Source organism: Heteronotia binoei, chromosome 5 (genome assembly GCF_032191835.1).
Source record: "Heteronotia binoei isolate CCM8104 ecotype False Entrance Well chromosome 5, APGP_CSIRO_Hbin_v1, whole genome shotgun sequence".
NCBI lineage: Eukaryota > Metazoa > Chordata > Lepidosauria > Squamata > Gekkonidae > Heteronotia > Heteronotia binoei.
The window spans coordinates 22504850-22531349 of NC_083227.1; the positions used below are offsets into that span (position 1 = coordinate 22504850).

Below are 26500 nucleotides of genomic sequence, written 5' to 3' on the forward strand. Positions count from 1 at the left end.
GTAGGACTAGGATCTGGAAGACCCAGGTTTGAATCCCCACTTGTGCCATGGAAGTTTGCTGGGTGGCCTTGGGCCAGTCACGTCCTCTTAGCCTAACCTACCACACAGAGTTGTGAGAATAAAATGGAGAATTATGTAAGACACTTTGAGTCCCCACAGGAGAGAAAAGTTGAGTATCAATGAATTAAAATCAATTACAATGGGGCTTAGTATATTGGGGGTGGGGTTGCTTGCCTTCTGTGTACAAATTAATGCTACTGAATTTGGCTTCTGTTCATTCTGGCCCTAGCACTTCACCTAAAATTAACCTTCAGCTTTCGTAATATAAAGACAAATGTTTTTCTTCTACTCGTCGTCTTACAAGAGAAGGAAGTTAACAATCGCCCTGAGCCTGTTTGGGGAGGGCGGGATATCAGTGCAATAAATAAACAGGTTTTGTGAGGATTAGGTGAGAGAATGAAAAGTTTCAATGAGACTAGCTAGCATCAACTACAGATGAGTCTGACCACTGCAGTTCTGCAGGAGTCCCTGGTCTGCATCTATTATACATTTTTGCCCTGCCCTTCTTCCAAGGACCTGAAGATGATACCCATTGTTCTCCCCCGCACAGACACAAATATACAGGGCTTTTTTTGAGCATGAATGTGCAGGAGCGCAGTTCCGGCTGGCTTGACATCAGGGAGTGTGGCCTAATATGCAATTGAGTCCTTGTTGGGCTCTTTCGACAAAAAAAGCCCTGCAAATATATCATATTGTTGCCATTTACCTCCTTCCAATCAACCTCTGCTAAGAATGTCTGGTGACCAAATCAGCCACTCCTGAGACAACAATGCGACTGAATTTATCCACTCTCAGCAAAGGTTGCCAGTTGTATCCTTTTCTGAGTTGCTGTTCTAGGCTCCCTCCTCCTTCCAAAGTCTCCCTTGGGTGCAGGTTAAGTCCGCTGTGCCTGCTTTGGATGTGATTGGTAGTAATTTCTGGTGCGAAGAGGCTAAAGAATCCCATCTTCAAAGGAAGCTACCCAGTACCTTGCTCTTGCACTTTCTTCCATTGAGAAGACTTCCCAGAACAGCAACTCAAACAGAACACCCAAGCAGGCTCCTCCAAAAACAGCAAATACAATCCGGAACAGATCACATAAAGTAAGTGCAAATGGTGGGGTTATTATTTAATAAACTCTGTGGATCAGAATAGCCACACAGCCTTAATAAAGAGTTATCTTTTATTGGTATCTGCAAGGGTGGAAGAAACAAGGACATAATATTGTTCAAACTTTCAGGCAACGCTTTCTGCATCGATGAGGAAGCTTTGGCTGCAAAGGATGCTGGGAAAGGTTCTCTGGTGTATACTGCTGCAAAGGATTCTTGAAAGGGTTCTGTGCTGCAGAGGATTCCGGGGAGGTGAGATAGCTGTGCAGGACTTATAAGTGTTTAAAGACAGGAGGGATTGAGTCCAGTGTTCCTTCTAAGCTGAGTCGGTGTGAGCTAGCTCACAGGTTTTTTAGCCTCCAGCTCACATATTTTTGTCTGAGCTCAGGAAAAAATGGCCCCAGAGCAAGCTTATGTATGCAGTAGCTCACAACTTTAACGCCAGTAGATCACAAAGTAGAATTTTTGCTCAAAAGACTACACAGCTTAGACGGAGTATTGGTTCAGTCCCTTTGCCCCACCTAAGACTGCAAAAACCAAAATAAGTTAGACATGTGTATCAATCTGCATGAGTTATACAAAGCACAGCACAAACTTATATGCAGCCTGGTGCAAGAAGTTGGGTACGCATCCACTAGCGCCAGCAGATGGCAGACTAAGGCCACAGAACTTCCACAGAGGTGTGCCTAAAGAAGTCCTGCTGGGCAAAATGAGAGAAAACAGGTACAGGGTTGGATTGAAACACGTATACACACACAGGTGAAGTTAAAGGAAAGAGAAAACCAAGTTAAGCCAGAACTGATGGAAAGTGTGTAAACACCCTGGTTACAGGCAGTGTTCCCTCTAAACTGTGCGCATGAGGGAACACTCATTACAACAGGAAGCCCCTGTAATCTGGAGCCATGTAGGGTCTTTCACCGCCCATTTTAAGACTACAGCAGTTATATTCTGCTGAGGATGCAAACTGCTCCACTCAGTAGGGGGTGGAAATTAGAGGGAACACTGGCTACAGGGCCAAAATATATCAAGAATCAACTTATCTGAAGAAATATTCAAAAGGGACCCTTTGAGAAGATCACACTGGGTCTTTCCTTGTTCAAGCCCTGAGAAACAGTCAAGTACTCTTCATTTTTGTACTCTGCAACCCGTGTGTGCCATCCAGTTTCTTTTCTCTTTATCAACCCTTGTTCCCACATCAAAGGCTCGCTATCTCCTTCAGTTTCTCACCTGGTTAGAAACATCCCAAGTCTGAGCCCCAAGAAACATAGTTGAGTATTTCACAGCCTCTAGGTTTCTTTTCAAAAATAAATCAAGCAGAGCTGCCTCACTGACCGCTACTTACAGTTTTTCCACCATGTGGGTTCGCTCGTGTTTTGTGAGCTTTGACCTCTGACTGTAGCTCTTCCCACAAACGGAGCACTGGTAAGGTTTCTCTCCTGTGTGAGTCCTCATGTGTAACGTTAGCCCTGAGCTCTGACTGAAACCCTTCCCGCAGGCTGGGCATGGGTAAGGCCTCTCGCCCGTGTGGGTCCGCTCGTGCTTGATAAGGCCCGAGTGGTGCCGGAAGCTTCTCCCACAGATGGAGCACTTGTACGGTTTTTCACCCGTATGGGTCCTCTCGTGCGCAATGAGGGTCGAGTTGTGTCCAAAGGACCTCCCACATTCAGAACAGGTGTATGGTTTCTCGCCAGTGTGGGTGATCTCGTGCCTCACGAGATCTGAGCTGCGAAGAAAGCTCTTCCCGCAGTTGGAGCACCGGAAAGGTTTCACCCCCGTGTGGGTTCTCTCATGCAGGATGAGATTGGACCTCTGGCTGAAGCTTTTCCCGCAATCTGCGCATTCATACGGCCTCTCCCCCGTGTGGATTCTCTTGTGAAACCGAAGGCCTGAGCTTTTACTGAAGCTCTTGCCACAGGTGGGGCACTTGTATGGCTTCTCTGCTGTGTGGTCAGAGGTCAGGGGGCTACTGATTTGGCGCAACCTTTTCTCACAATCAAAAGGTGTACACAACTCCTCCCCGGTGTGGGTTCTCTCGTGTTTCATAAGGCTCGAATACAGGCTGAAGCTCTCCCCACAGGTTACACAGGCATAAAGCTTCTCTTCCAGGTGCGGTTCTTCAAGCTTGTTAAGGCCCAAGCCCTTGGTAGAGTTTTTCCTGCAATCAGAGCATTCATAAGACAAGTGTCCCAGATGGTTTTGCTCTCCCTCATTCACATTCAAGCCACGATGGAAGTTTTCCCCACAGTTAAGGCACCTATTCAGCTTCTCGCTCCAGTGCTGGACGAAGTCTGGGCTCTTATCAGACATTTCCCTAGACTCCAAGCGTTTATGGGGTTTACCTTCGACATCGATTAAGAAATCCGAGTCCTCGTCAAAATCGTCCCCGTTGTAGATTTCTGAGCTCTCACATGTGGACCTGACTGGTGCGTCATTGGGTTCTCCTCTGCCTAATTCCAAAACAGACAGGTTTGCCTTTTTTATTGGGCTGGTTCCCGACTTCCCTTTGAGGCCATGCTGTTTCTCTGCGGGTTGTCGTGGATCTTGATGCTGGGAAATATCTTCTGCTTTTCCAAGAACTGCTTCATGAAATTCCAGTTGCATTGCTTTTTCCCTTGAGGAAATCCGCTTGCTTTCACTTGATCCTTCATCATCACCTGTCAAAGACGGGAGTGAAAATGTTGCATTAGTCATGACAGATTAAGGACCATTTCTATCTAATAGGACAAACAATCTCTTTAAAACACAAAATATGATTCCTTAATGTATTTATACCTCACTTTTCCGCCATAGCTATTCAGAAGAATGATAACTTTAACACTGGTGCTAATCAAACAGACTCAAGAACAGATAAAAGGAAGTGCTTCTTCACCCAAAGAGCTGGTAATATGTGGAATTCACTGCTGCAGGAAGTGGTGGCAGCTACAAGCGCAGACAGCTTCAAGAAGGGACTGGATAAACATCTGGAACAGTGGCTGTTAGCCACAAGATATAGAGGGAATATTCTGTCGGGGGCAGTAATGCTCTGTATTCTTGGTGCTTGGGGGGCAACAGTGGGAGGACTTCTGGAGTTCTGGCCCCACTGGTGGACATCCTGATGGTACCTGGGTTTTGGCTACTGTGTGACACAGAGTGCTGGATTGGCTTCTCTTATATTGCTATGTTTTTATTCCTGTTCTGGTAGTAGTGTGATAAACCAGCCAGCATGTAGGTGGTGTTTGAGGGACGATACTAAAGATCCTTTCCTAAAATTAAAGAGACGTTTGAACCAAATAAAATGAGTGCTTTATTTTTTCCTTTTTGTTTATTGTACTTGTATGAACCCCACATTCAGGGAAATGTAAAGTCTACTATATTCCACACAGGAACTGTCACTTGAATTTTTTTCAGCCCCAAAATTTCCTCAGACTTTGTTCTCAAAACCTTTTTCTCACTCCCACTTTCACACACTCAAACTCAAACTGTCTCATTAGCAGCCTCTCCGCTTCTTTTTTTCCTTCATCCAATAAACAATCTCTCTTCACAACCATTCAGCACCTCTCTTGCCAGCCCCCACCTCTCTTCTTTGCTCTCTGCCTCTAGGACTCCAGTTTTAGAAATACACCCAGTAATTTACAAAAAAACACTGAATTATTAACTAATAAACATTCCACAAGTCAATAATCATTACACTATGCAAATTGCCAACTGATGGATGGACTGGTTCCTTGTCAAGTTGGATATCATGCCAATAAAGGTTATTGATTGGGTTAAATGTAAAAAATAAAGGTTGTTAGGTTAAACGTAAAAAAAATATCATTTGCCTTGGAAGCAGAAAAGCTTTATGAAGTATCCCCAGTCTTTTGTGTTTCCCAGTTAAGGGGAAAATGATGTTCAAACAAATTACAAAGATGCTCTGACTCCAGTGGTAACAGGAGAAATAAATTTTTCTTACAAAAACAGAAGCACATCTTACATGACATATTCCTGTAGGTACATTTAACTTACTGTGAACAGATTAATTTTAAAAAGGTGAACTTGCTACAGCTCCAAGCCCAGGTAAGCAAGACAGAGGTCCTGTGTAAGATGAAAATAGAAGGCAAGCAAGAGACAAAGAAGCTGAACATCTTGAGAAGATGGGGCCACTTGCCAAGTGGATCCAGCGAAAGAATTCTCCTTTCCTTTCCAGATCCTCTAGCGTACAGAATTACAATATCCAACAGAGACCACCCATAGAAGAGCATACGTTTTCATACACTCTGGGGGAGCTTACAAGGCCTGATTGCAATAACCTTTTTGAGATCTGGTGACTAGAACTGTACACAGTGTTCCAGACTGCTAGTGGGACTACCTCGATGGGAACATGTGGGGCCTAGGCTGTGGGAACTGCACTGGCTGCCAATTGTATACCGGGTTTGTTACAAGGTGCTGGTTATCACCTTTAAAGCCCTATATGGCCGAGGACCTACCTACCTTAGGGACCGCCTCTCCCCATACGTTCCCCAGAGACCACTGCGTTCCAGCTCACAAAATCTTCTGGAAATCCCGGGGCCTAAGGAGGCCAAATTAAAAACAACCAGGGAACAGGCCTTCTCTATAAAGGCACCCCAATGGTGGAATCAGCTACCGGAAGAGGTGCGGGCCCTACGGGATTTTAATCAGTTCCGTAGGGCTTGCAAAACCACCCTCTTCCAACTAGCCTTTCAAGATGAACCAGAATTAATATCAAGGCATTTTGTACAAACAGAGATTGTAGCACCATTGTATGGTTTTTAGATTAATTTTAACGTTAACTTATATATTGTATTTATTTATGTCACCTGTTTATTGATTGTATTTCTTTGTTTTATTGCTATATCATGATATTTATATCATGCTTTGTAAGCCGCCCTGAGCCTGCCTTGGCGGGGAGGGCGGGGTATAAATAAAAACATTATTATTATTATTATTAATAATAATAATTATTATTAATTATTATTAATTATTAATAATAATTATTAATTATTATGTGAGCAGAATGCCTGAATATTAAATCTTAAACATCAGATTACTGAATATTGGAAATTTGAAGGACTGATTTAAGGAATAGTAGCATAGTGTATATCGATGTGAGTTTTATGTATTTTTAGGTTTTTATGTATTTTATTGTATAATTTTAATCGTATTTAAATCGACTTCTGTTAGCTTTTATTGTTGTAAGCCGCCCTGAGCCCGCCTCGGTGGGGTAGGGCGGGATATAAATCGAATAAAGTAAAGTAAAGCAAAGTAAAGTATTATTATTATTAAATGAGGCTGCACCATAGATATATACACAATAGATCTATTCCCACCTGTTCTCAACCACAGCAGCTTTGCTCACCTGAGCAGGTCCTTCTGCAGGTGTTACTCTGCAAATGGGTAAAATCAACTTTTGCCTGGGCACGTGCATTGTCGATCGATCCCTATGTTAATCTGCCTGATGGGGTTAGGAAGGTTCCCACACTGCTGTCACCCCACAAACTATGAAAAATTGAATGATTCAGGCAGGGCTTTTTTTGTAGAAAAAGACCAACAGAAACTCATTTGCATATTAGGCCACATCCCTTGATGTCACCATTGGTCCTCACAGAGCTTTTTTTGTTAGAAAAAGCCCATCAGGAACTTATTTGCATATTAGGCCACACCCCTCGATGTCACCATTGTTCCACAGGGCTTTTTGTTTAAAGAAGCCCAGGAACTCATTTGCATACTAGGCCACACCCCCTGCCACCAAGCCAGCCAGAACTTGTGCATTCCTGCTCAAAAAAAGCCCTGGATTCAGGAGGGCATTTTTTACACAGGTAATACAGCCATGCTCCAACAAAATGCTTGAGAAAGACGGTTTAATAAAGGGATAGGGACTGTGGACTATAATGCTCTGTACAGTTCATACTCAGAGGGAAGTGTCTTGTCACATCTCAGAATGCGGACAGGAACCTGCCAAGGAAGACTCCGCAGAGGAAGGCCATGGCGAACCCCCTCTGCTTCTCACTCACCTTGAAGGCCCCTTGCTGAGGTCGCCGTAAGTCAGCTGCGACTCCACGGCACTTTACACCCACATATAGTTCATGATGAAGTTTGGCAGCCATTTTAGTCTGTCTGTAGCAGCAGAAAAGAACAAGAGTCCAGGATACCTTAAAGACTAACAGGCAGGGGTAGAAATCTAGCAGGAGCTCCTTTGCATATTAGGCCACACACCCCTGATGTAGCCAATCCTCCAAGAGCTTACAAAAAAGAGTCCTGTAAGCTGTTGGAGGATTGGCTACCTCAGGGGTGTGTGGCCTAATATGCAAAGGAGCTCCTGGTAGAATTCCACTCCTGCTAACAGGTATCAGAAGAAAGATCCAGATGGGCAGCTGTGTTGGTCTAAAGCAGTAGAATGAAATTTGTTCTACAGGTATCTGAAGAAGCGAGCAGTGATTCACAAAATCTCCTGCCCCACCCCAAATGTTGTTAGTCTTGAAGGTGCTCCTGAACTCTTGCTCTTTTTCGACTGCTATACAGTTCTGCTTTCTCTTGCTGTACGTATGATCCATGTATGATTCTACATGGTTCATTGTGTTGTGTTGTGTTGTGTTGTGCCACTTGTTTCAGATCTGTTTGTTTCAGATCTGTTTTCAGATTAATGCACAATTTCAGATTCCTAATCCCCGTGGCGCAGAGTGGTAAAGCTGCAGTACTGCAGTCCAAGCTTTGCTCACAACTTGAGTTCAATCCCAGCGGAAGCTGGGTTCAGGTAGCTGGCTCAAGGTTCACTCAGCCTTCCATCCTTTTGAGGTCAGTAAAATGAGTCCCGAGCTTGCTGGGGGGTAAAGTGTAGATGACTGGGGAAGGCAATGGCAAACCACCCCATAACAAAAAGTCTGCCAAGAAAACATGACATGACGTCACAACAGGGGTCAGTAACGACTCCATGCTTGCACAGGGGACTACCTTTTTACCTTTAATCCTATTGCATTTAATCTAGATGTGGATTGTGTTGACTTTACGCTATGTAATCCACCCTAAATCTAAGGGAGAAAGGCAAACTGTATATAACGTAAAGAAGCAAAATAAATCATGCTAAAGCTAAGAAGTTGCAAGCCAAGACTTTACCCAGTTTACTGTGTAAGCTTGTGTTCTCACTGAAATTCTCTTCCTTGGGCTCTCTGTTAAGTAGAATATGTCTGGAATCCATCTGTTTGCCCTTGAGACGAATTATGGCTCCTTCAAACAGCCCCGGGTTCTGAAAGAGCAACAAGGGCAAGAAACGGCTGAGAAAGTGGAAGTGAAAGCTACAGACAATATAGCAGCATGCTATACTGGCAGGTCCATTATTCAGGAAGGCCTGGGTTCAAATCCCACTCATGTTATGGGTTTTCAAATGCAGTCTCCACATTTTTGGAACCTCCAGGCTGGAGCTGGCACTCACCCATGATAAAACTCACAAGGCGGCCCTGAGCCAATCGCTTTCTCTCAGCTGACCCTACGCCACAGGGCTGTTGAGAGGATAAAAATCAGAAGAGGAGAAAATGTTTGGCACCCTGACCTCTTTGGAGGAAGGGTGGGATAAAAATGCAGGTTCGTGACTCTGATCTTCTATCTCTTATCCTCCCATCCATCAGCTCAATCCCAGCAGAACTATGTCAATCAACAAAGCAGGAGTCACGGTTGCCATTCTGTAGATTAAATTATTATATCTGGTTCTGAAAACCAGCCTCAGAACGGGGATCATAAAATATGAAAAACTAGTAATAAGGACTGTTGTGGGGAGAAATACAATGGGCGCTAGAAATTTGCTATGGGTGGCTGTTTCCCTCCTCCTCTCACCCTTAGCCAGTGGAATGCAACAGACTTTGACTGATGGTTTGATGGGCCAAAGGCTGATACAGTACAGTCCCACCAATCAGGGTGCTCCGTTTTGCCACCATGAAAAGGCTTATATATATATATAGTATAAGATGGGGGCCATATACAGACAGGGATTTTTTTCCCCTACAAGCCTGGGGAATGCCCCAGGTTTGCAGGAAAATGTGAAATGTAAAAATAAGTGAATAAATAATGGGAATAAATAAACATTCAGGAGGGTTGAAAACCTCCAAAATCACAAAATTTGTTTGTTGAAGAAAAGAATGCCACTAAGTTCTCATTAAATGTTTTGGCAGTGAAGGTGCCAACCTCTAGGTGAGGCCTGGAAATTTCCAAGAATTACAACTGACCTCTTGACAACAGAGATCGGTTCTCCTGGAGAGGAGCAAAAATGGTAAAAAGGGAAAGTGGAAGATGGGGCAGGGGAAACAGAAAAACGTGGGTGAGCAGGGGAGTTGGGGGGGCAGAGGCTACCAGAAGAAGAAACAGAAAAAAGTAGTTGGGCAGGTGGCAGGGAGAAAAAGAAAGGAGAGGAAAGCTGGAGTGACCAGAAAATGGTTCATAAGTGCATCGGACTGAAGGAAAGGCAACAGGCTACAAGCACTGTCAGCAGGAACCAACATTTTCTCCCACACAACCCTCCTGACCACCATTTCTGGCAAGATTAGGGAGTGTCGCAGTCAATAATGCGGGCATCCCTCTCCCAGTCTCCACTCTGAGATCACCCTGCACAACACTCACCTCTCACACGATTCGATCAAGAAATTTCAACCCTGCCACATTCTTTTCCAGTGCTGACTAAGCCACACCCTGTTTGTGTCTCTGCTCCCCTCTCTCCCAGCCTTGACATCTCTCCACATTCTCACCTTCTCTTCCTGCCTCCCATCCTCCCGCTGCTGCAGCTGCAGGAACTCTTCAGCCAAGGCCACTGCCTGGGCACAGGTCTCTGGCCCTCCTTCTTGGACCCAGCACTGCATTTCCGGGGGCAGAATGGTCAGGAACTGATCCAGGATCACCAGCTCCAGGATCTGCTCTTTGGTCCTTCTTTCCGGCTTCAGCCACTGGTAGCCGAACTCCTGGAGCTGGGCGCACACCTCTCGGGGCCCTTCGGCCTCCTCGTAGCAGAAGTGCCGGAAGCGCTGGCGTTGCCACTCCCGACAGCTGGCCTCTCCTCGCAAGAGGGCCGCTTTCATTTTCCCAACACTCTCCCTGATGTCAAGGCTGTGAAGGGCCTCCTCAGCGTCTCCAAGGCCAGAGACCCACTGGCCGGCCTCTTCAGCACCCTCAAAATGGGCCAGAAAGGTCTTAATATCTTCCCATGATGCCATGGGCTCTGTCAATTGTTTGTCACCCCAGCATATCTGCTTCCTCTTTGTGGACTCCAGGGTTTTTTTACTTTGGGGCAGCTTTTCTTCTGGTTCCTCTTTAACCTGCAGAGCTGCTACTCTTTTTGGCATTTTCTTTCCAGAATGGATGATCTGAGGAGACACTTTTCCCTCTCTCTTTAACCATTCCATTTGTTTGTGGACCTGTTCCTCCATCTTCTCTCCTGGATCTTCCTCTCGATCCACAGCAGCCTGTTCTCCCACAATTCTTTGCTTCTCTGCCATTTTCGTTCCCAGGCTAAGGAACGGGGCTGCTGTAGCTTCAGCCTGCCTCTGCTGTCCCGCTCCTTAGCAGAGAAACACCTGTAAGTGTTGGCCTTTCTTCAGGTCCTGGTCTCAGAACCAAGGGCGTTCTCACAGGGACACTTTGATCCTACGGAAAAACACATACAAAATTAATTATAAATTAAACTTCGATCCACCATATACATAACGGAGATGAGGCATGTTTTCAGAAATGTGTATTTCAAAATTTACTAACAACTACCCACCCATCCACCCACCCAGGGGTGGAATTCTAGCAAGAGCTCCTTTGCATATTAGGCCGCATATGCTTGATGTAGCCAATCCTTCAAGAGCTTACAAGGCTCTTTTTTGTGAGCTCTTGGAGGATTGGCTACATCAGGGGCGTGTGGCCTAATATGCAAAGGAGCTCCTGCTAGAATTTCACCCCTGCACCCACCTCTAATTTATACCATGATGGGAAAAATCCAGAAGCTCTACCTGATCATTTCTGAATTTGGGAGCTTTTAATTCTTCAGAAATTGTCAAGATAGGGAAGAACCCGACAAAGACTGACTGGTTTATGGAAAATCAGTTGCTAACAATATATATATTTTTGAAAAGCATTTACCAATAATAATATTTTAGAAAAGACAAAATGAAGTTAGGCTGAAACCAAATAATAAACAACACTAGTCCTTTTCAGATGTTGTAACCAAGTACCCAGCTTGCTGGGAGGAATGCGTAGATGATGGTGCAAGGCAATGACAAACCACCCCATAAAAAGTCTGCCGTGAAAACGTTGTGAAAGCAACGTCACCCCAGAGTCGGAAACGACTGGTGCTCACACAGGGGACTACCTTTACCTTTAACCAAGTGGATCACCTGAATGGCCCAGGCTAGCTGATCTTGTCAGATCATGGAAGCTAAGCAGGGTCTGCTCAGGTTAGTACTTGGATGGGAGACCGCTGAGGAATACCAGAGCTGTTATGCAGAGGCAGGCAATTAGGGCTGCCAGCCTCCAGGTAGGGCCTGGAGACACTTTTACAGCGGATCTCCAGCTGGCAGAGATCAGCTCCCCTGGAGAAAATGGCTGCTTTGAAGGATGGACTCTATGGCATTGGACCATGCTGAGGCCCCTCCTCTCCCCAAACCCTGTCCTCTCCTGGATCGATTCTCTAAAGTCTCCAGGTATTTTCCAACCCAGATCTGGCAACCCTACAGGCAATAGCAAACCACCTCTGATTAGGGTTGCCAAGTCCAATTCAAGAAATATCTGGGGACTTTGGGGGCGGAGCCAGGAGATTTTGGGGGTGGAGCCAGGAGACATTAGGGGTGGAGCCAGGAACAAGGTTGTGACAAGCATAATTGAACTCCAAAGAGAGTTCCGGCCATCACATTTAAAGGGACGGCACACCTTTTCAATGCCTTCCTTCCATAGGAAATAATGGATAGGGGCACCTTCTTTTGGGGCTCATAGAATTGGACCCCCTGGTCCAATGGTTTTGAAACTTGGGGGGTATTTTGGGGAGAGGCACTAGATGCTATACTGAAAATTTGGTGCCTCTACCCCAAAAAACAGCCCCCCCAGAGCCCCAGATACACACGGTTCAATACTCCATGATTTTCTATGGGAATAAATCTCCATAGGGAATAATAGAATTCCCAGCAGACATTTCCCTCCCCTCCCCCCGCTTTCTGACGACCCTGAAGCGGGGGGAGGGTCTCCAAACCGGGGGATCCCCTGCCCCCACCTGGGGATTGGCAACCCTACCTCTGATAGCCTCTTGCCTTGAAAACCGTTGGGGATCTCCGTAATTTGGCTGTGACTTGATGGCATTTTCCATCGCCATGAGGAGCCCACTTTTGATAGCAAGCTATTCCAAAATCCAGGGATCCTGGGGCAAGGTTGCCAGATGTTTGACTAGCCCCTGCAGCCATGCCTTTTGCAGCAGCTTGAATCATAACAGTTTGCAAGTGACCCTGCCCCAGTTTAAATATGCAGCGGCAAGGGCTGCTAAAAATTGGCGATTCCTATCTCCAAGTAACAAGGAAAAGTTTCCGGTAATTTAGAGAAATGGAAAGATGGAGTGTGTGTGTGGGGAGGGGGGGAGGGTTTCAACAGTGCTATCCTAAATGGAGTTTGATCCTTTTAAATCCTTTGAAATCAATGGATTTAATGTGGATCAGGGGTGGCCAAATAGCACCTCAGGAGCCACATGTGGCTCTTTCACACATTGTGTGGTCTAGAAGCCCCCACCCCCATTGGGCGGCTTGGAGAAGACATTTCTCTCTTTAGATCACTTCTCCAAGCCAAGACAGCCAGTAACTTGGAGAATGCATGTACAGTTAAAGCTGCTTTCTTTCCACTTCTCCCTCCCCCCTCCATTTGTCTGACTGCCTCCTCTCCTCTCCGGCTTGCGGCTCTCAAACATCCGACATGTATTTTACGTGGCTCTTACGTTAAGCAAATCTGGCTGGCCACCCTTGGGTCTGGAGTAACTCCGCATAGGCCTGCACGGCCTTTATGGGAGAAGGTGACAGGATCCCAAAGCGCACCACCGTGTCTGTATTCTCATTTGTGAAATACGCTAGGAGCTGCACAGCATTCAGTAGGGTTGGCAACTCTGGGCTGAGGATTTCTTGGAGATTTGGCAGATGGAGCCTGGGAGGGGGGGCGTTGGGGAAGGAGAGAAACCCCAGCAGAGTATAATGCCCCAGAGTCCACCCCTCCCCCCCCCAAGCAGCCATTTCCTCCATTTCTGTAGTAATTTCAGTTATAATTTCAGGAGATCCTGGAGCCCCGCCTGGAGGCTGACAACCCTAGGACTCTGCACTCAACTTGGCGTCATGTAAACAGGAGTCATGTAAACAAAGAGAGATGGTGGGAATGAATCTAGCACGTCTCCTAAGCAAATGCCTCTAATTTCCTCTCCCTGAATTCAGGATGGATGGTAAGATTCCCAGGTCCAGTTCAAGAAATATCTGGGGACTTTGGGGGTGGAGCCAGGAGACAATGGGGGCAGAGCCAAGAGCAAGGTTGTGACAAGCATAATTGAGCTCCAAAGGGAGTTCTGGCCATCACAGATCAATTCTCCATTATCCCCTATGGGAATCGGTCTCCATAGGGAATAATGGAGTTCCCAGCAGACATCCCCCACCCCCCTTGCCGCTTTGTGATGACCCTGAAGCGGGGGGGGGGGGAGAGCCTCCAAACCGGGGGATCCCCTGCCTCCACCTGGGGATTGGCAACCCTAAATGGAGGGGTAGAAGTGTGTGCGTGCAAATCCCTCTCTCTTGTTCTTCTTCCCTCTTTGGGTCCCCGCCAAGGGCCCGTCCAACTCACCTCCCCTTGAAACCTGCAGCATCAAAGGCGAAGACAACAGAAGGGAAACACTTTGCAGATCTCCCAACCTCTGCAATAACCGAGGTTGGGAAAATTCAAAACGCGGATTCCCTCCTGGGGAAGGTGGAGCAGGAAAGGGATCGCAGTTCCCATCCCTCCTTCGAAATTTCGGGGCCTCTCTGGCAGCTGGATTCTCTATTGAGTTAACTCTTTGAAGGATCCAGTCCCTGCATTTCCTTTCCCCTTTAACCCCCCCCCCCCCCCAAACAAACAAACCTGAGAGACTATTGGATTTTAACTTTTGGAGAAATCTTTTCTTTAAAAAAAACAAACAAAACCCAACCTCCCCCCCCCACAAGAAAACAAAACCCTGGCCACGTTTCTTTGCTTCAACAGCAGCCCACCATGAAAAGATTAAACAGGTCAAGTTTTTGAACCGTTTCCTCCTGCCAGTAAAATGGTAATTGGTCTGGTGAATTTCTGGCTGTCTAGCAGCAAAGAATTTGTTGCAGCCCTGAACCCGACCTTGGTTCCAACTGCAAGCCAGGCAGAAGTTCCCCAGGTAAAGCTTCCACAAAAGCTTTGCCTGGGGAACTTCTGCCTGACATGTAGTCGTTGAAGGAAAGTGTTAGAGAAAGCCTCCTTCTCCCATCTCTCTGCCTCTTGGTGCCTGGTCAGGAAGCCTTCTGCCCAAACAATCACCTGGGAACAAAGTTTCGGGGTCCTGATCCTGAACTCAGGTCTGCATCTCCTGGGGCAGGATGGACAGACAACTGCTCCGGGTTCACCAGCTCCAGAGTTTTCTCCTTGCTACATTTCTTGGGCCTCAGCCACCCATGGCAAAGCTCCCAGAGGTGGTCATAAACATCATCACGCAACCCCCCAGCCTCCTGGCAGCAGAAATCCCCAAACTGCTTCCACACTGTGCCTCTGCTTGGACTATTTATTTAGTTATTTTAGTCATTTTTAAATTATACTCCACTTTTCTCTCATAATGAAAACCCCCAAGCAGCTTACATTGTTTTCCTCGCCTCCATTTTATCCTCACAACCTCACCTCTGTGAGGTAGGTCATGCTGAAAGTCTCCCAGCAAGTTTCCATGGGGCTTCTCACGGATCAGTTTTGATCGTCAGTCTACCTCAGGGGTCCCCAACATGGCATCCGCCAAATGTTTATGAAAGTGGGCAAGGCCAGGTGGGGATTCTGGTTGCAGGGCCACTGGGGAGCTGACTGACTTAGGGTTGCCAAGTCCAATTCAAGAAAAATCTGGGGACTTTGGGGGTGGAACCAAGAGACTTTGGGGGTGGAGCCAGGAGCAAGGGTGTGACAAGCATGACTGAATTCCAAAGGGAGTTCTGGCCATCACATTGAAAGGGACCGCACACCTTTTAAATGCCTTCCCTCCAATGGAAATAATGAAGGATAGTGGCACCTTCTTTTGGGGCTCATAGAATTGGACCCCCTGGTCCAATCTTTTTGAAACTTGGCGGGTGTTTTGAGGAGAGGCGCTGGATGCTATGCTGCACATTTGGTGCCTCTATCTCAAAAAACAGAGTCCCAGATACCTGCAGATCAATTCTCCATTATACCCTATGGAAATCAATCTCTATAGGGAATAATGGAGTGCCCAGCAGACATTTCCCTCCTCACCCTTGCTTTCTGATTACCTTGAAGTGGGGGGAGGGCCTTCAAACCGGGGGATCCCCTGCCCCCACCTGAGGATTGGCAACCCTAGACTGGTTGTCCAAATTGGAATAATGTTGTTGCAGCAACAGCTGCCAATAAAATACTGGTTTTCGTCTCCCTCCCCCAATTTCCCAATGTATTTTTAAAAATTAGTTTTGTCACCTGCATTTTGGCTTCCTGTGTGCATATGTGTCTTCATCTCTTGCAGCAGCCATTTTGTAGCTGTGGGGACACCCCCATATCAAGGTTCCAAGGGGGCTCAAAAGTTGGGGACCCCCTGGCCTACCTGTGGTGTTCTTCTATTCAAATTGCTTGTCATACTCCATTTTAGAAACAACGTGGTTTCTTCTTCAGGTTCTGGTAAAAACGGCAAGTTGCAATATGATTAATACCAGTTCAAAACGAACCTTGCCAGCATGCCTACCACAGCATCCATTTTCTCCAGGGGAACTAATTCTAGCCTTGAGATAATTTCTGGGCAATCCCCAGCTCCCCCCTGGAGGCTGGCACCCCTAAAAGCCACGAACTTTGTATTCACAGTAATGGAGAGCAATTTTAGCTTGTGCACATATGAACATATGAAGCTGCCTTATACTGAATTAGACCCTGTGTTCATCAAAATCAGCATTGCCTACTCAGACTGGCAGCGGCTCTTCAGGGTCTCAAGCTAAGGTTTTTCACGCCTATTTGCCTCCTTTTAGTTGGAGGTGCCTGGGATTGAACCTGGGACCTTCTGTTTACCAAGCAGATGTTCTACCACTGAGTCACCATCTCTTCCCCAAAGGTAAAGGTAGTACCCTGTGCAAGCACCAGTCGTTTCCGACTCTGGGGTGACGTCGCATCACAATGTTTTCATGGCAGACTTTTTATGGGGTGGTTTGCCATTGCCTTCCCCAGTCATCTACACTATCCCCCCAGCAAGCTGGGTACTCATTTTACCGACCTCAGAAGGATGGAAGGCTGAGCCAACCTGGAGCCGGCTATCTGAACCCAGCTTTCACCAGGATTGAACTCAGGTCATGAGCAGAGTTTGGACTGCAGCTTTACCACTCTGCGCCACAGGTTGAGGAGGGCTGGAGAAAGGAGATGGAAGACGACCAAAATTAATAACATCACATTTTCTGATCCTTTTAGCAATCCCCCCCACAATGACCTGGAAAACAATGAGCAAAAAAAAAAAGGGGGGAGGGGGAAGCCGAAACAGCAACATCAGGCTATTTAAAACTACAATCCTAGAAGCTCAGATAAAATATATACCACAAGTTAGGAAATGCGCAAACAGGTATAAGACCTGCATGGTTAACAAACAAAGTAATGGAAGCTGTAAAAGGTAAGAAGGACTCCTTTAAGCGGTGGAAAACCAGTCCAAGTGAGATTAATAAAAGGGAACACAGGCCACTAATTTTGGAAGGGGTGTTGAAAGACCTGAGTCAGATTGAGGTGACAAGAGAGGAGGTCCTACAACTGATAGACTAATTAAAAACTAATAAGTCACCAGGTCTGGATGGCATACATCCAAGAGTTCTGAAAGAACTCAAAGTTGAACTTGTGGATCTTCTGACAAAAATACGTACGGTAATCTTTCACTGATATCTGCCTCCGCTCCTGAGGACTGGAAGGTAGCGAATGTCACCCCCATCTTTAAAAAGGGTTCCAGAGGAGATCCGGGAAATTACAGGCCATTCACTCTGACTTCAATATCGGGAAAGTTGGTAGAAACCATTATCAAGGACAGAATGAGTAGGCACATTGATGAACACAGGTTATTGAGGAAGACTCAGCATTGGTACTGTAAGGGAAGATCTTGACTCACTAACCTGTTACATTTCTTTGAGGGGGTGAACAAACATGTGGACAAAGGAGACCCAATAGATGTTGTTTACCTTGACTTCCAGAAAGCTTTTGATAAAGTTCCTCATCAAAGGCTCCATAGAAAGCTCGAGAGTCATGGAGTAAAAGGACAGGTCCTCTTGTGGATCAAAAACTGGCTGAGTAATAGGAAGCAGAGAGTGAGTATAAATGGGCAGTCTTTGCAGTGGAAGACGGTAAGCAGTGGGATGCCGCAGGGCTCAGTACTGGGTCCCATGCTCTTTAACTTGTTCATAAATGATTTGGAGTTGGGAGTGAGCAGTGAAGTGTCCAAGTTTTGCAGATGACACTAAATTGTTCAGGGTGGTGAGAACCAGAGAGGATTGTGAGGAACTCCAAAGGGATCTGGTGAGTGGGCGTCAATGTGGCAGATGCGGTTTAATGTGGCCAAGTGCAAAGTAATGCACATTGGGGCCAAGAATCCCAGCTACAAATACAAGTTGATGGGGTGTGAATTGGCAGAGACTGACCAAGAGAGAGATCTTGGGGTCGTGGTAGATAACTCACTGAAAATGACAAGACAGTGTGTGATTGCAATAAAAAAGGCCAACGCCATGCTGGGAATTATTAGGAAGGGAATTGAAAACAAATCAGCCAGTATCATAATGCCCCTGTATAAATAGATGGTGCGTTCTCATTTGGAATACTGCATGCAATTCTGGTCACCGCACCTCAAATAATGATGTCATCCAGGTACACCACCACCCCCTTATACAGGTAGTCCCTTAACACTTCATTGATAAAATTCATGAACACCCCCGGCGCCCCTTGCAACCCAAACGGCATCACTAGGTATTCAAACTGTCCCATTGGCGTGTTGAACGCCGTCTTCCACTCGTCTCCCTCTTTGATTTGGACCCTAAAGTACGCATCGTGGAGGTCGAGCTTGGTGAATATTTTGCCCTCCGCCACCATACTTAGCAAGTCTTTTATCAGCGGGATCGGGTAAGCATTTGACATGGAAATCCCGTTTATCCCGCGAAAATCTGTGCAAAGTCTCAAACTTCCATCCTTCTTGCGGAATAGGACGGGGGCTGCATGGGGGGCCGTGGTGGGGCGGATAAACCCCCGCTTCAAGTTTTTGTCTATGAACTTTTTCAGTTCCGCTTTCTCCGCCCAGCTCATCGAGTAAAGCTTGGCTTTCAGTAGTTCCTGCCCTGGTATTAGTTCGATGGCGCAGTCAGTCGGGCGGTGGGGAGGCAGTTCGTTCGCCTCCTCCTCACTAAACGCCCTTCTCAAGTCCCGGTATTCCTTGGGAATCGATTTCACCTCCTCTATGGTCAGGCATAGCTGTTCGTTTTGAGGTGGCGCTTTGGGACCACATTCCTTCCGCCAATGGTGGTGTTCGCACCGCCAGTCTGGGAAGCGCACAATCTGTGCCTCCCACTGAATGTCTGGCTGGTGTCTCGCTAACCAGCCCGCCCCCACCACTACATTGAATGAGGAGGAGGGGGCTATCACAAACGTCTTGATCCCCCAGTGATCCTCGATCCCTACTGGCACCGCTTGGGTTTCCTCGGTGCAGGGCTCCCCCCTCATCACTGACCCGTCCATCTGTTCGAATTGGATTGGATGGGGTAACGGGGACTTGGCTAGCCCAAGCGCCTCTACGAGGTGGGGGGTGATAATGTCCCTAGTGCACCCTGAGTCTATTAGGGCCCGGGTGTGCATAAATCGTTTTAAGTTGGGGTTCAATAAGGTCACGGCCATAAATAACAGTTCCCCGGTAACTCTCACTGTCATTGGTGCCGGCGCTTCACGGACCTGCTTTGCGGCACCTATTAAAGCAGGTCGCTGTCGTTTCCCGCCGACTCGGGGCCCCACGATTACTCACTCGATTCTGCAACGGTTATAATATCCTCGTCAATCGCCATGGACGTGGCGACGGCGCCCCGACTGGGCTCTTTGGCTCGCCCCCCCCCTTTCTTCGGGGTGGCCGCGAATGGCTTGGGCAGCAGGGTGGCGGTTTGCGGCTTCTCGGGACAGTTGGCGGCCAGGTGCCCCGGGTCCCCGCACCTGAAGCATCTCCTCCCCACCCCGGCCGGGGTGGAGGTGGTGGGCGCCTTCTTCCCCTCGGGTTTGGTCGCAGGGGTACTCGGCCTTCCCCCTTTCCTCCCTAGCTGTTGTTGGCGGCGGATTCCGACGTGTTGCAGGTTTGTCTCCACCTCTCCGGTCAGTTGGATCCAGCTGACCAGGGTGTTGGGTCTGCCCTGGTGGTAGCACCAGTCGAGTATGTTGGCGTTCAGGCCATTCTTAAACGCCGTATACTTCATCAGCTCGCTCCAACCCCTCATTGCCGCGCAGTGCGCCATAAATTCTGTAGCGTACTCTCGGGTGGTGCGGTTCCCCTGCTCAATTCTCTGGAGGGCTTCTATGGCCTTTTCTTCTCTCAGGGGGTCGCCGTACTGCCACAGCATCGCCTGGAGGAAATCCGCCACTGTTGCCAGCTCGGGTCTCCTTCCCGTGTATAGCCCCACATACCACTTCCTCGCGGCCCCCTTTAGCTTGGAGGCGACGTGGTTTACTCGACTTGCCTCCGTTGGGTAGCTCGCACCCCAATGGGTGAAGAAGTTGTTGCACTGGATGGTGAAGTACTCCACCTCATCTCCATCCCCATCGAATGTGATCTGGAGCTCGCAGACCCTTGCTCTGTCCCCCGCCACGGGGGCCGCGGGTGCTGCGGGCGCCGCGGGTGTCGGCCCCGCCGGTTGGGGCCCGGCTGGTGGCGGCGGTGGTGGGCCCGGAGGTGGTCCGGCTGGTGGCCCCACGGGGCCGGGGGCCGGCGGTCCGGCTGGGCCCCCACCCCCGTCGATGGGGGGTGCCGCAGGTTGCCCTGGCGCTCCCCCGTCAGGAGCCACCGGTGCTCCATCGGCGGGCGCGGCCGGGGGGATCGCCCCCCCCCGGGGGGCCCGGCCGGCGACCCCGGTCCGGCCCCTTGCAAGGCGCGGATCTGGTTCTGGATCGCGTCCAGCTGCAAGTGCATCTCTGCGGCCAGCTGGACGCGGGTCTCGTGGACCTCATCGTGGATTTCTCTCACCCACTGGAAGAGCTCGTTGCGGAGCGCGTGTGCCGGCTCGCCGCCACTAGGAATCGGGGCCCCTTCTCTCTTTAGGTCCCAGTCGTCCCCTCCGGTTCCAGTCGCCAGCGCCTTGTATCTCTCGTCCGCGGCTTCCATGAGCGCGGTGGACTTTCACGGGGTCCAGCTCCTCGGGGCAAAGATTGCTGTGGAGAAGTGCGCTGGGTCCTTGACTTTTCGTCTCACCGCGGTCACCCCGGGTTCTAGCGGTCTCTCCCCCGGGGGTGTGCTGGGCTCTCCATTATCTGGAGACTTTGCTGCCATCCAGCTAAGTTGCCAGTTCGGATAAGCCCCCAAAAAGGGATCAGTGTTATAATGTCAGAACTGGAAGAACTTCAAGCGAGGCCCAGGACTTCGTTACAAAAGTATAGGTGTTTATTGAGAACTACAGTATTGAAGGCACAGAATAACACTGATAACGGACTCCTAGGCTTAGAACAGATCAAAGGAAGTCCTTCACCCAAAGCGTAATTAACATGTGGAATTCACTGCCACATGAAGTGGCAGCAGCTACAAGCACAGAGGGGGTGATAGAAACATATGGAGTAGAGGCCAGATGGCTCATAGTCAAGGTATAGATGTCTGGGGTGTTGGTATTTTTTTATTCCTGTACATTAGCAGAGTACTTTCTCGGTCCTGGCCCTGACCTGGTGGAATCAGCTCCCTAGGGAGATCCGAGCCCTACCTGGCTTACTGGCCTTTCGTAGCGCCTACAAAACGGAGCTGTTCCACCAGGTCTTTGGATGAGGCAGTGGGCATCTATTTAGCCATCGGTTGGCCTCCCCTCTACTGCTCTACTGCAGTACTGTACTGTGATGCTGTATTGTCGTTCTATTTTGTGCTATATCACCTTGCTGTCATGTCATCCTGCTGAATCATCTTGCTGCACTTTGATGAATGTTGTCATTGGTTTTATACGAACCCCAGAGAGCACTGAGGTCAGCAGGGAAGAACCGGCTGACTATCCCTGGACCAAAGGAGGCCAAACTTCAAAACACCCATACACGGGCCTTCTCCATTGCAGCTCCACACCTATGGAACCAGCTCCCGGAAGAAGTGCGAGCCCTGCGGTGCCTTGACCAGTTCCGCAGGGCCTGCAAGACCACCCTTTTCAGGACGGCCTTTGCTGGCTGAGAGACCGCTGTGGGTGACTTCGCTATTATGATTTATAAATGGAATTAGCACCTGGAAATCTGTGTAATACTTGGTTAACTGGAATGTTTTAAAGTTAATGTGATTTTAAACCCTGTATAATTTTATGAAATGTTGTTAGCCGCCCTGAGCCCGCCTCGGCGGGGAGGGCGGGATATAAATAAAATATTATTATTATTATTATTATTATTATTATTATTATTATTATTATTATTATTATTATTATTATTAATTGTGATTTGCTGTACTCCGCTCTGAGCCCCCAATGGGGGAATGGGCGGGATAGAAATAAAATAAAATAATAATAATAAACAACTAGCCTGTAAGCACAGCAAAAGCCATGTGGTTAGCGGAGGCTGCATGTGTGCAATCATGAAACAAAGAGTATATGGAGACTTCTTTGAGGTTTCAAATTAATAAGGAGTTTTATAGGAACTCCATTCTCTAGATAGGAAAAATGGGAGATATGTATCTAATCCAACTAGGTGTCAGAACTCAAGAACTTCAAACGGATCCCATACTTAGTTACAAAGCTAGGATTTTATTGAGGAGAACTAGGTGCTGGAAAAGGCAAGATAACAGTAATGGCGAGAGCCAGCATCAGCTTGATTTTATACACGTAAAGCAAACATCTCACAAAGCCACAATTCACATTGTAGGGCGCAGCTGTCTTCTCACCATCACTATCAGTAGAGAGGATGCCTCCCTACTCCGAAGGCCATGCTGTTCGGCTTCAAAGGGTCCCAGTGTGAGAATGTGCAGAGACAAGACATAATTCATTCTACAGCCCCAAATATTTTGGATACCAGTGGGGCAAGGTTAATTACTATTCAGGCACTCTGGGTTAAGCAGAGGTTACAACATGGAGTCAGTTTGGTTCAGTAACAATACAGCTCCAAGCCACAATAAAACTACCATACAGCATTGGTCACATTATAGAGGACCAGCAGCAAAGATACAAGTTCTGACATACTGCCCCCCCTAAGCGCCCCCTCCCGCGGGGCCGACCTTGGGCTTGTGCGGGTACAGTAGGTGAAACTTTTTCAGCAGTTGCGGTGCCACTACATTCTGAGACTCAACCCACTCGTCACAGCTCGGGGGGAAGTGTTTCCACCTGATCAAATAATACAGTTTCCCCCGTTTGACTCTGGAGTCCAGGATCTCCTGGACTTCATGGTGACTCTGACCCCTCACTGTCGTCGGAGGGGGCGGTGGGGCCCTGGGATGGAAGGACGTAGCACCAGGGTCTTTCCGAAGCAAGCTGCAATGAAAAACAGGATGGATCTTACTTAGTGATTTGGGTAGTTCGAGTTCTACCGTTACTTTATTTATCACCCTTTTGATTTTGAAAGGTCCTAGGAACTTCAGTGCAAGTTTGCGGCAGGACTGGGGAAGGGGAAGGTTCTTTGTCGACAGGAAAACTGTATCCCCCACCTTCAGATCCCACTCCGGAGAGTGTTTTTTGTCAAACTGTTTTTTGTAGGCTTTTTTCGCTTCCTCCAGGTTTTCCTGAATTCCCTTCCAGCCTTCACGAAGTCCCTCCCACCATTGTTGGCATGATGTTGGCTGGGATGGGCTGGCTGGGAGGGCGAGCGTAGGGAACGGCTTGCCCTCGTAACCATTGATGATTTGAAAAGGGGAGGTTTTGGTTGAGCTATGGAGGCTATTGTTGTAGCCGTATTCTGCAAAAGGGAGGAGATCCACCCAGTTGGACTGTTGGAAATTAATGAAACAGCGGAGGTATTGTTCTAGAAGGCCATTAACCCTCTCCGTCTGTCCGTCCGACTGGGGGTGGTAGGCAGAACTCAGTCCTTGCTCAATGCCAGCTAGTTTGCAGAACTCCCGCCAGAAGTTGGCAACGAACTGCGTTCCGCGGTCACTAATGACCTTGTCTGGGAATGAGTGTAGGCGTACAATGTGAGTGAAAAAGAGCTGGGCAAGTTTTTTGGCTGTAGGTAACTGTTTGCAAGGAATGAAGTGAGCCTGCTTCGAAAAGGTGTCGACTACGACCAAGATGACTGTTTTGCCCTGTGAGGGCGGGAGCTCTACAATGAAGTCCATGGAGACTACCGACCAAGGTCGGGTGGCTGTAGGGAGGGGAACCAGGTGGCCCGGAGGTTTGCCCCCCCTTCGTTTTGCCATGAGGCAAGTGGGACATGAGAGTACAAATTCTGAAACATCTTTTTTCATTTTCGGCCACCAAAATTGGCGGGTGAGCAAGTTGAGTGTTTTGACATAACCAAAGTGGCCGGCCAAGCGGCTTGAGTGGCAGCGGTCCAAAACCTCCTTCCTGAGGGGATCGGGCACATAGATTTTTTCGTTATGTAACCAGAGCCCGTTCTCGGCCTTGACCAAGTTGGGGGGGCGGTCAGTTTCTTGTTTGTACTCTGAGAGGAACCGAGAAAGTAACTCTAAGTCCGGTGGGTTGGTCTGTTTACCGGAGCGGGTGGTGACCCCCCCCGCGATGGCTGAGGGGGAAATTAGTGAGTCCACCACCTCCTCCCTGAGACTGTCGTGTTGGGGCAGGCGGGAAAGGGCGTCCGCTAAAAAGTTTTTTGAGCCCGGAATGTGTTTCAACACAAAATCAAACTTAGCAAAGAAGCCTGCCCACCGGATCTGTTTTGCAGTCATTTTGCGACGCCCCGTGAGGGCTTCCAGGTTTTTGTGATCGGTCCAGATTTCGAAGGGGACTCTCGCTCCTTCAAGCCAGGAGCGCCAGGTTTTTAAGGCAAACATGACTGCAAATGCCTCTTTGTCCCAGACCGACCAGTTTCTTTGTTCATTGGAAAATTTCCTGGAAATATAGGCACAGGGTCGGAGCACCCCATTTTCTCCCCTCTGCATTAATATGGCTCCTACAGCGGCGTCGGAGGCGTCGCATTGGACCACAAAGGGCTTAAGTTCGTCAGGATGAGCCAGCACGGGTTCGGAGGTGAAGAGGCGTTTTAGCTCAGTGAAAGCTTTTTGACAGTCAGGCGTCCACGTTAGGCGTGCGCCGGGTTTTTTAGCCTCGTCGCCCTTCCCTTTAGTTTTGAGGAGTTCTGTAAGAGGGAGCATGACCGTGGCGAACCCCTTTATGAAGTCGCGGTAAAAGTTAGCGAACCCGATAAAACTTTGTAACTGCTTGCGGGTTCGAGGGGGTTCCCAGTCTAACACCGCTTGGACCTTTGCGGGGTCCATGGACAATCCCTCCCCCGACACCCGGAAGCCCAAGTAATCCAGTTCGGTCTTGTGGAATTCACATTTTGACAATTTGGCATACAGTTTGTGTTTACAAAGGGTGCTTAACACTTTTCTGACCAAAGGCACATGAGACTTTAGATCTTGTGAATAGATAATGATGTCATCAAGGTACACCACCACCCCCTTGAACAGGAAGTCCCGCAGCACTTCATTAATAAAGTTCATAAAAACACCCGGGGCTCCCTGTAGCCCAAACGGCATGACAAGGTACTCAAATTGTCCCAGTGGGGTGTTGAAGGCTGTCTTCCACTCGTCCCCCTCTTTGATGCGGACGCGGAAGTAAGCGTCTCGGAGGTCGAGTTTGGTAAATACTTTCCCCTTTGCTACGGTGTTTAATAAGTCCTTTATCAACGGGATCGGGTAGGCGTTGGACATGGAAATCCCGTTTATCGCACGAAAATCTGTGCAAAGCCTAAGCGACCCGTCCTTCTTCTTTCGGAACAGGACAGGGGCGGCATGGGGAGCTGTGGCGGGTCGAATAAAGCCACGCTTTAGATTTTTGTCCAAAAACTTTCGGAGTTCAGCTTTCTCCGCCCAACCCATGGAGTACAGTTTCGCTTTGGGAAGCTGCTGCCCTGGGATTAGCTCAATGGCACAGTCTGTAGGGCGGTGGGGCGGTAGCTCATCCGCTTCCTTCTCGCTAAATGCCAGCTTTAAGTCTCGGTACTCCTTGGGGATGGAGGCGACTTCCTCGAGTGTGAGGCACGCCCGCATGTTTTGGGGGGGAGCGTGCGGCCCCCACTCGGGCGTGCATGAATCTCTTAAGGTTCGGGTTAAGGAGGGTGACGGCCATAAAAAGTAAACCCCCAGTTGCTCTCACCGTGAGGAGTGCCGGCTGTTGTTGGACCTGCTTTGCGGCACCCATTAAAGCAGGTCGCTGTCGTTTCCCGCCGACTCGGTATCGTCCGACTCCTCGGTCGATTCTTCGACTGCCGCCAGGCTGGTGGTAAAATCCTCGTCAGTCGCCAAGGAAGTGGCGACGGAGCCCCGACTGGGCTCCTTCGATCGGCTGCTCTTCTTCTTCTTCGGGCCCGGGGTGGTTGGCCGCGCCGTGGGTGGTGTGGATCCCGCTTTCCCAGGGCAGTTAGCAGCAAGATGATTTGGGTCCCCGCATTGGAAGCACTTGCGGGCGGGAGACGGGGTGGAGGTCGTCGGAGCCTTCTTCCCTTCGGATTTAGTTGGGGTGTGTTTGGCTCCCTTCCTCGCTAGTTGCTGTCTCCTCATCCCCACGTGTTGGAGGTTGGTCTCCACTTCCCCGGCCAGTTGGATCCAGCCGACCAGCGTGTCGGGCCTTCCCTGACTGTAACAGCGGTCGAGGATGCTCGGATTCAACCCGTTGATGAACGCGGTGGATTTCATGACCTCGTTCCATCCCCTCGCTGCCGCACAGTACCCCAGGAATTCGGTGGCGTACTCGCGGGTGGAGCGGTTGCCCTGTTCGATGCGTTGGAGGGCAGCGACCGCCTTCTCCTCCCGCAAGGGATCTCCATACTGGCGGAGCATCGCGTGCAGGAACCCTGCCACGGTAGCT

General features: G+C 48.6%; 1 protein-coding gene across 1 annotated transcript; it reads right to left on the reverse strand.

Annotated features, from left to right (window-relative positions):
• Positions 1-2484: 2484 nt before the first annotated feature.
• On the reverse strand, positions 2485-10670 carry LOC132572214 (zinc finger protein 397-like). The gene is made up of 3 exons (XM_060239057.1): positions 9857-10670; positions 8238-8367; positions 2485-3802 (listed from the first exon to the last, which is right to left on the reverse strand). The coding sequence occupies exons 1-3, from the start codon at positions 10598-10600 to the stop codon at positions 2487-2489; spliced, it is 2190 nt and encodes a 729-aa protein (XP_060095040.1). The 5' UTR covers positions 10601-10670; the 3' UTR covers positions 2485-2486.
• Positions 10671-26500: the final 15830 nt, after the last annotated feature.

Bases quoted from the DNA above. Each gene is read 5' to 3' on its own strand.
- LOC132572214 (XM_060239057.1), bottom strand. From the start codon at position 10,600: ATGGCAGAGAAGCAAAGAATTGTGGGAGAACAGGCTGCTGTGGATCGA. The intron at 8,368-9,856 runs GTGAGAATGTGG...TTGCTCTTTCAG, and splicing joins ATGGGAGGCAGGAAGAGAAG to AACCCGGGGCTGTTTGAAGG. The intron at 3,803-8,237 runs GTAAAGTCTTGG...CGTCTTTGACAG, and splicing joins AAGCTTACACAGTAAACTGG to GTGATGATGAAGGATCAAGT.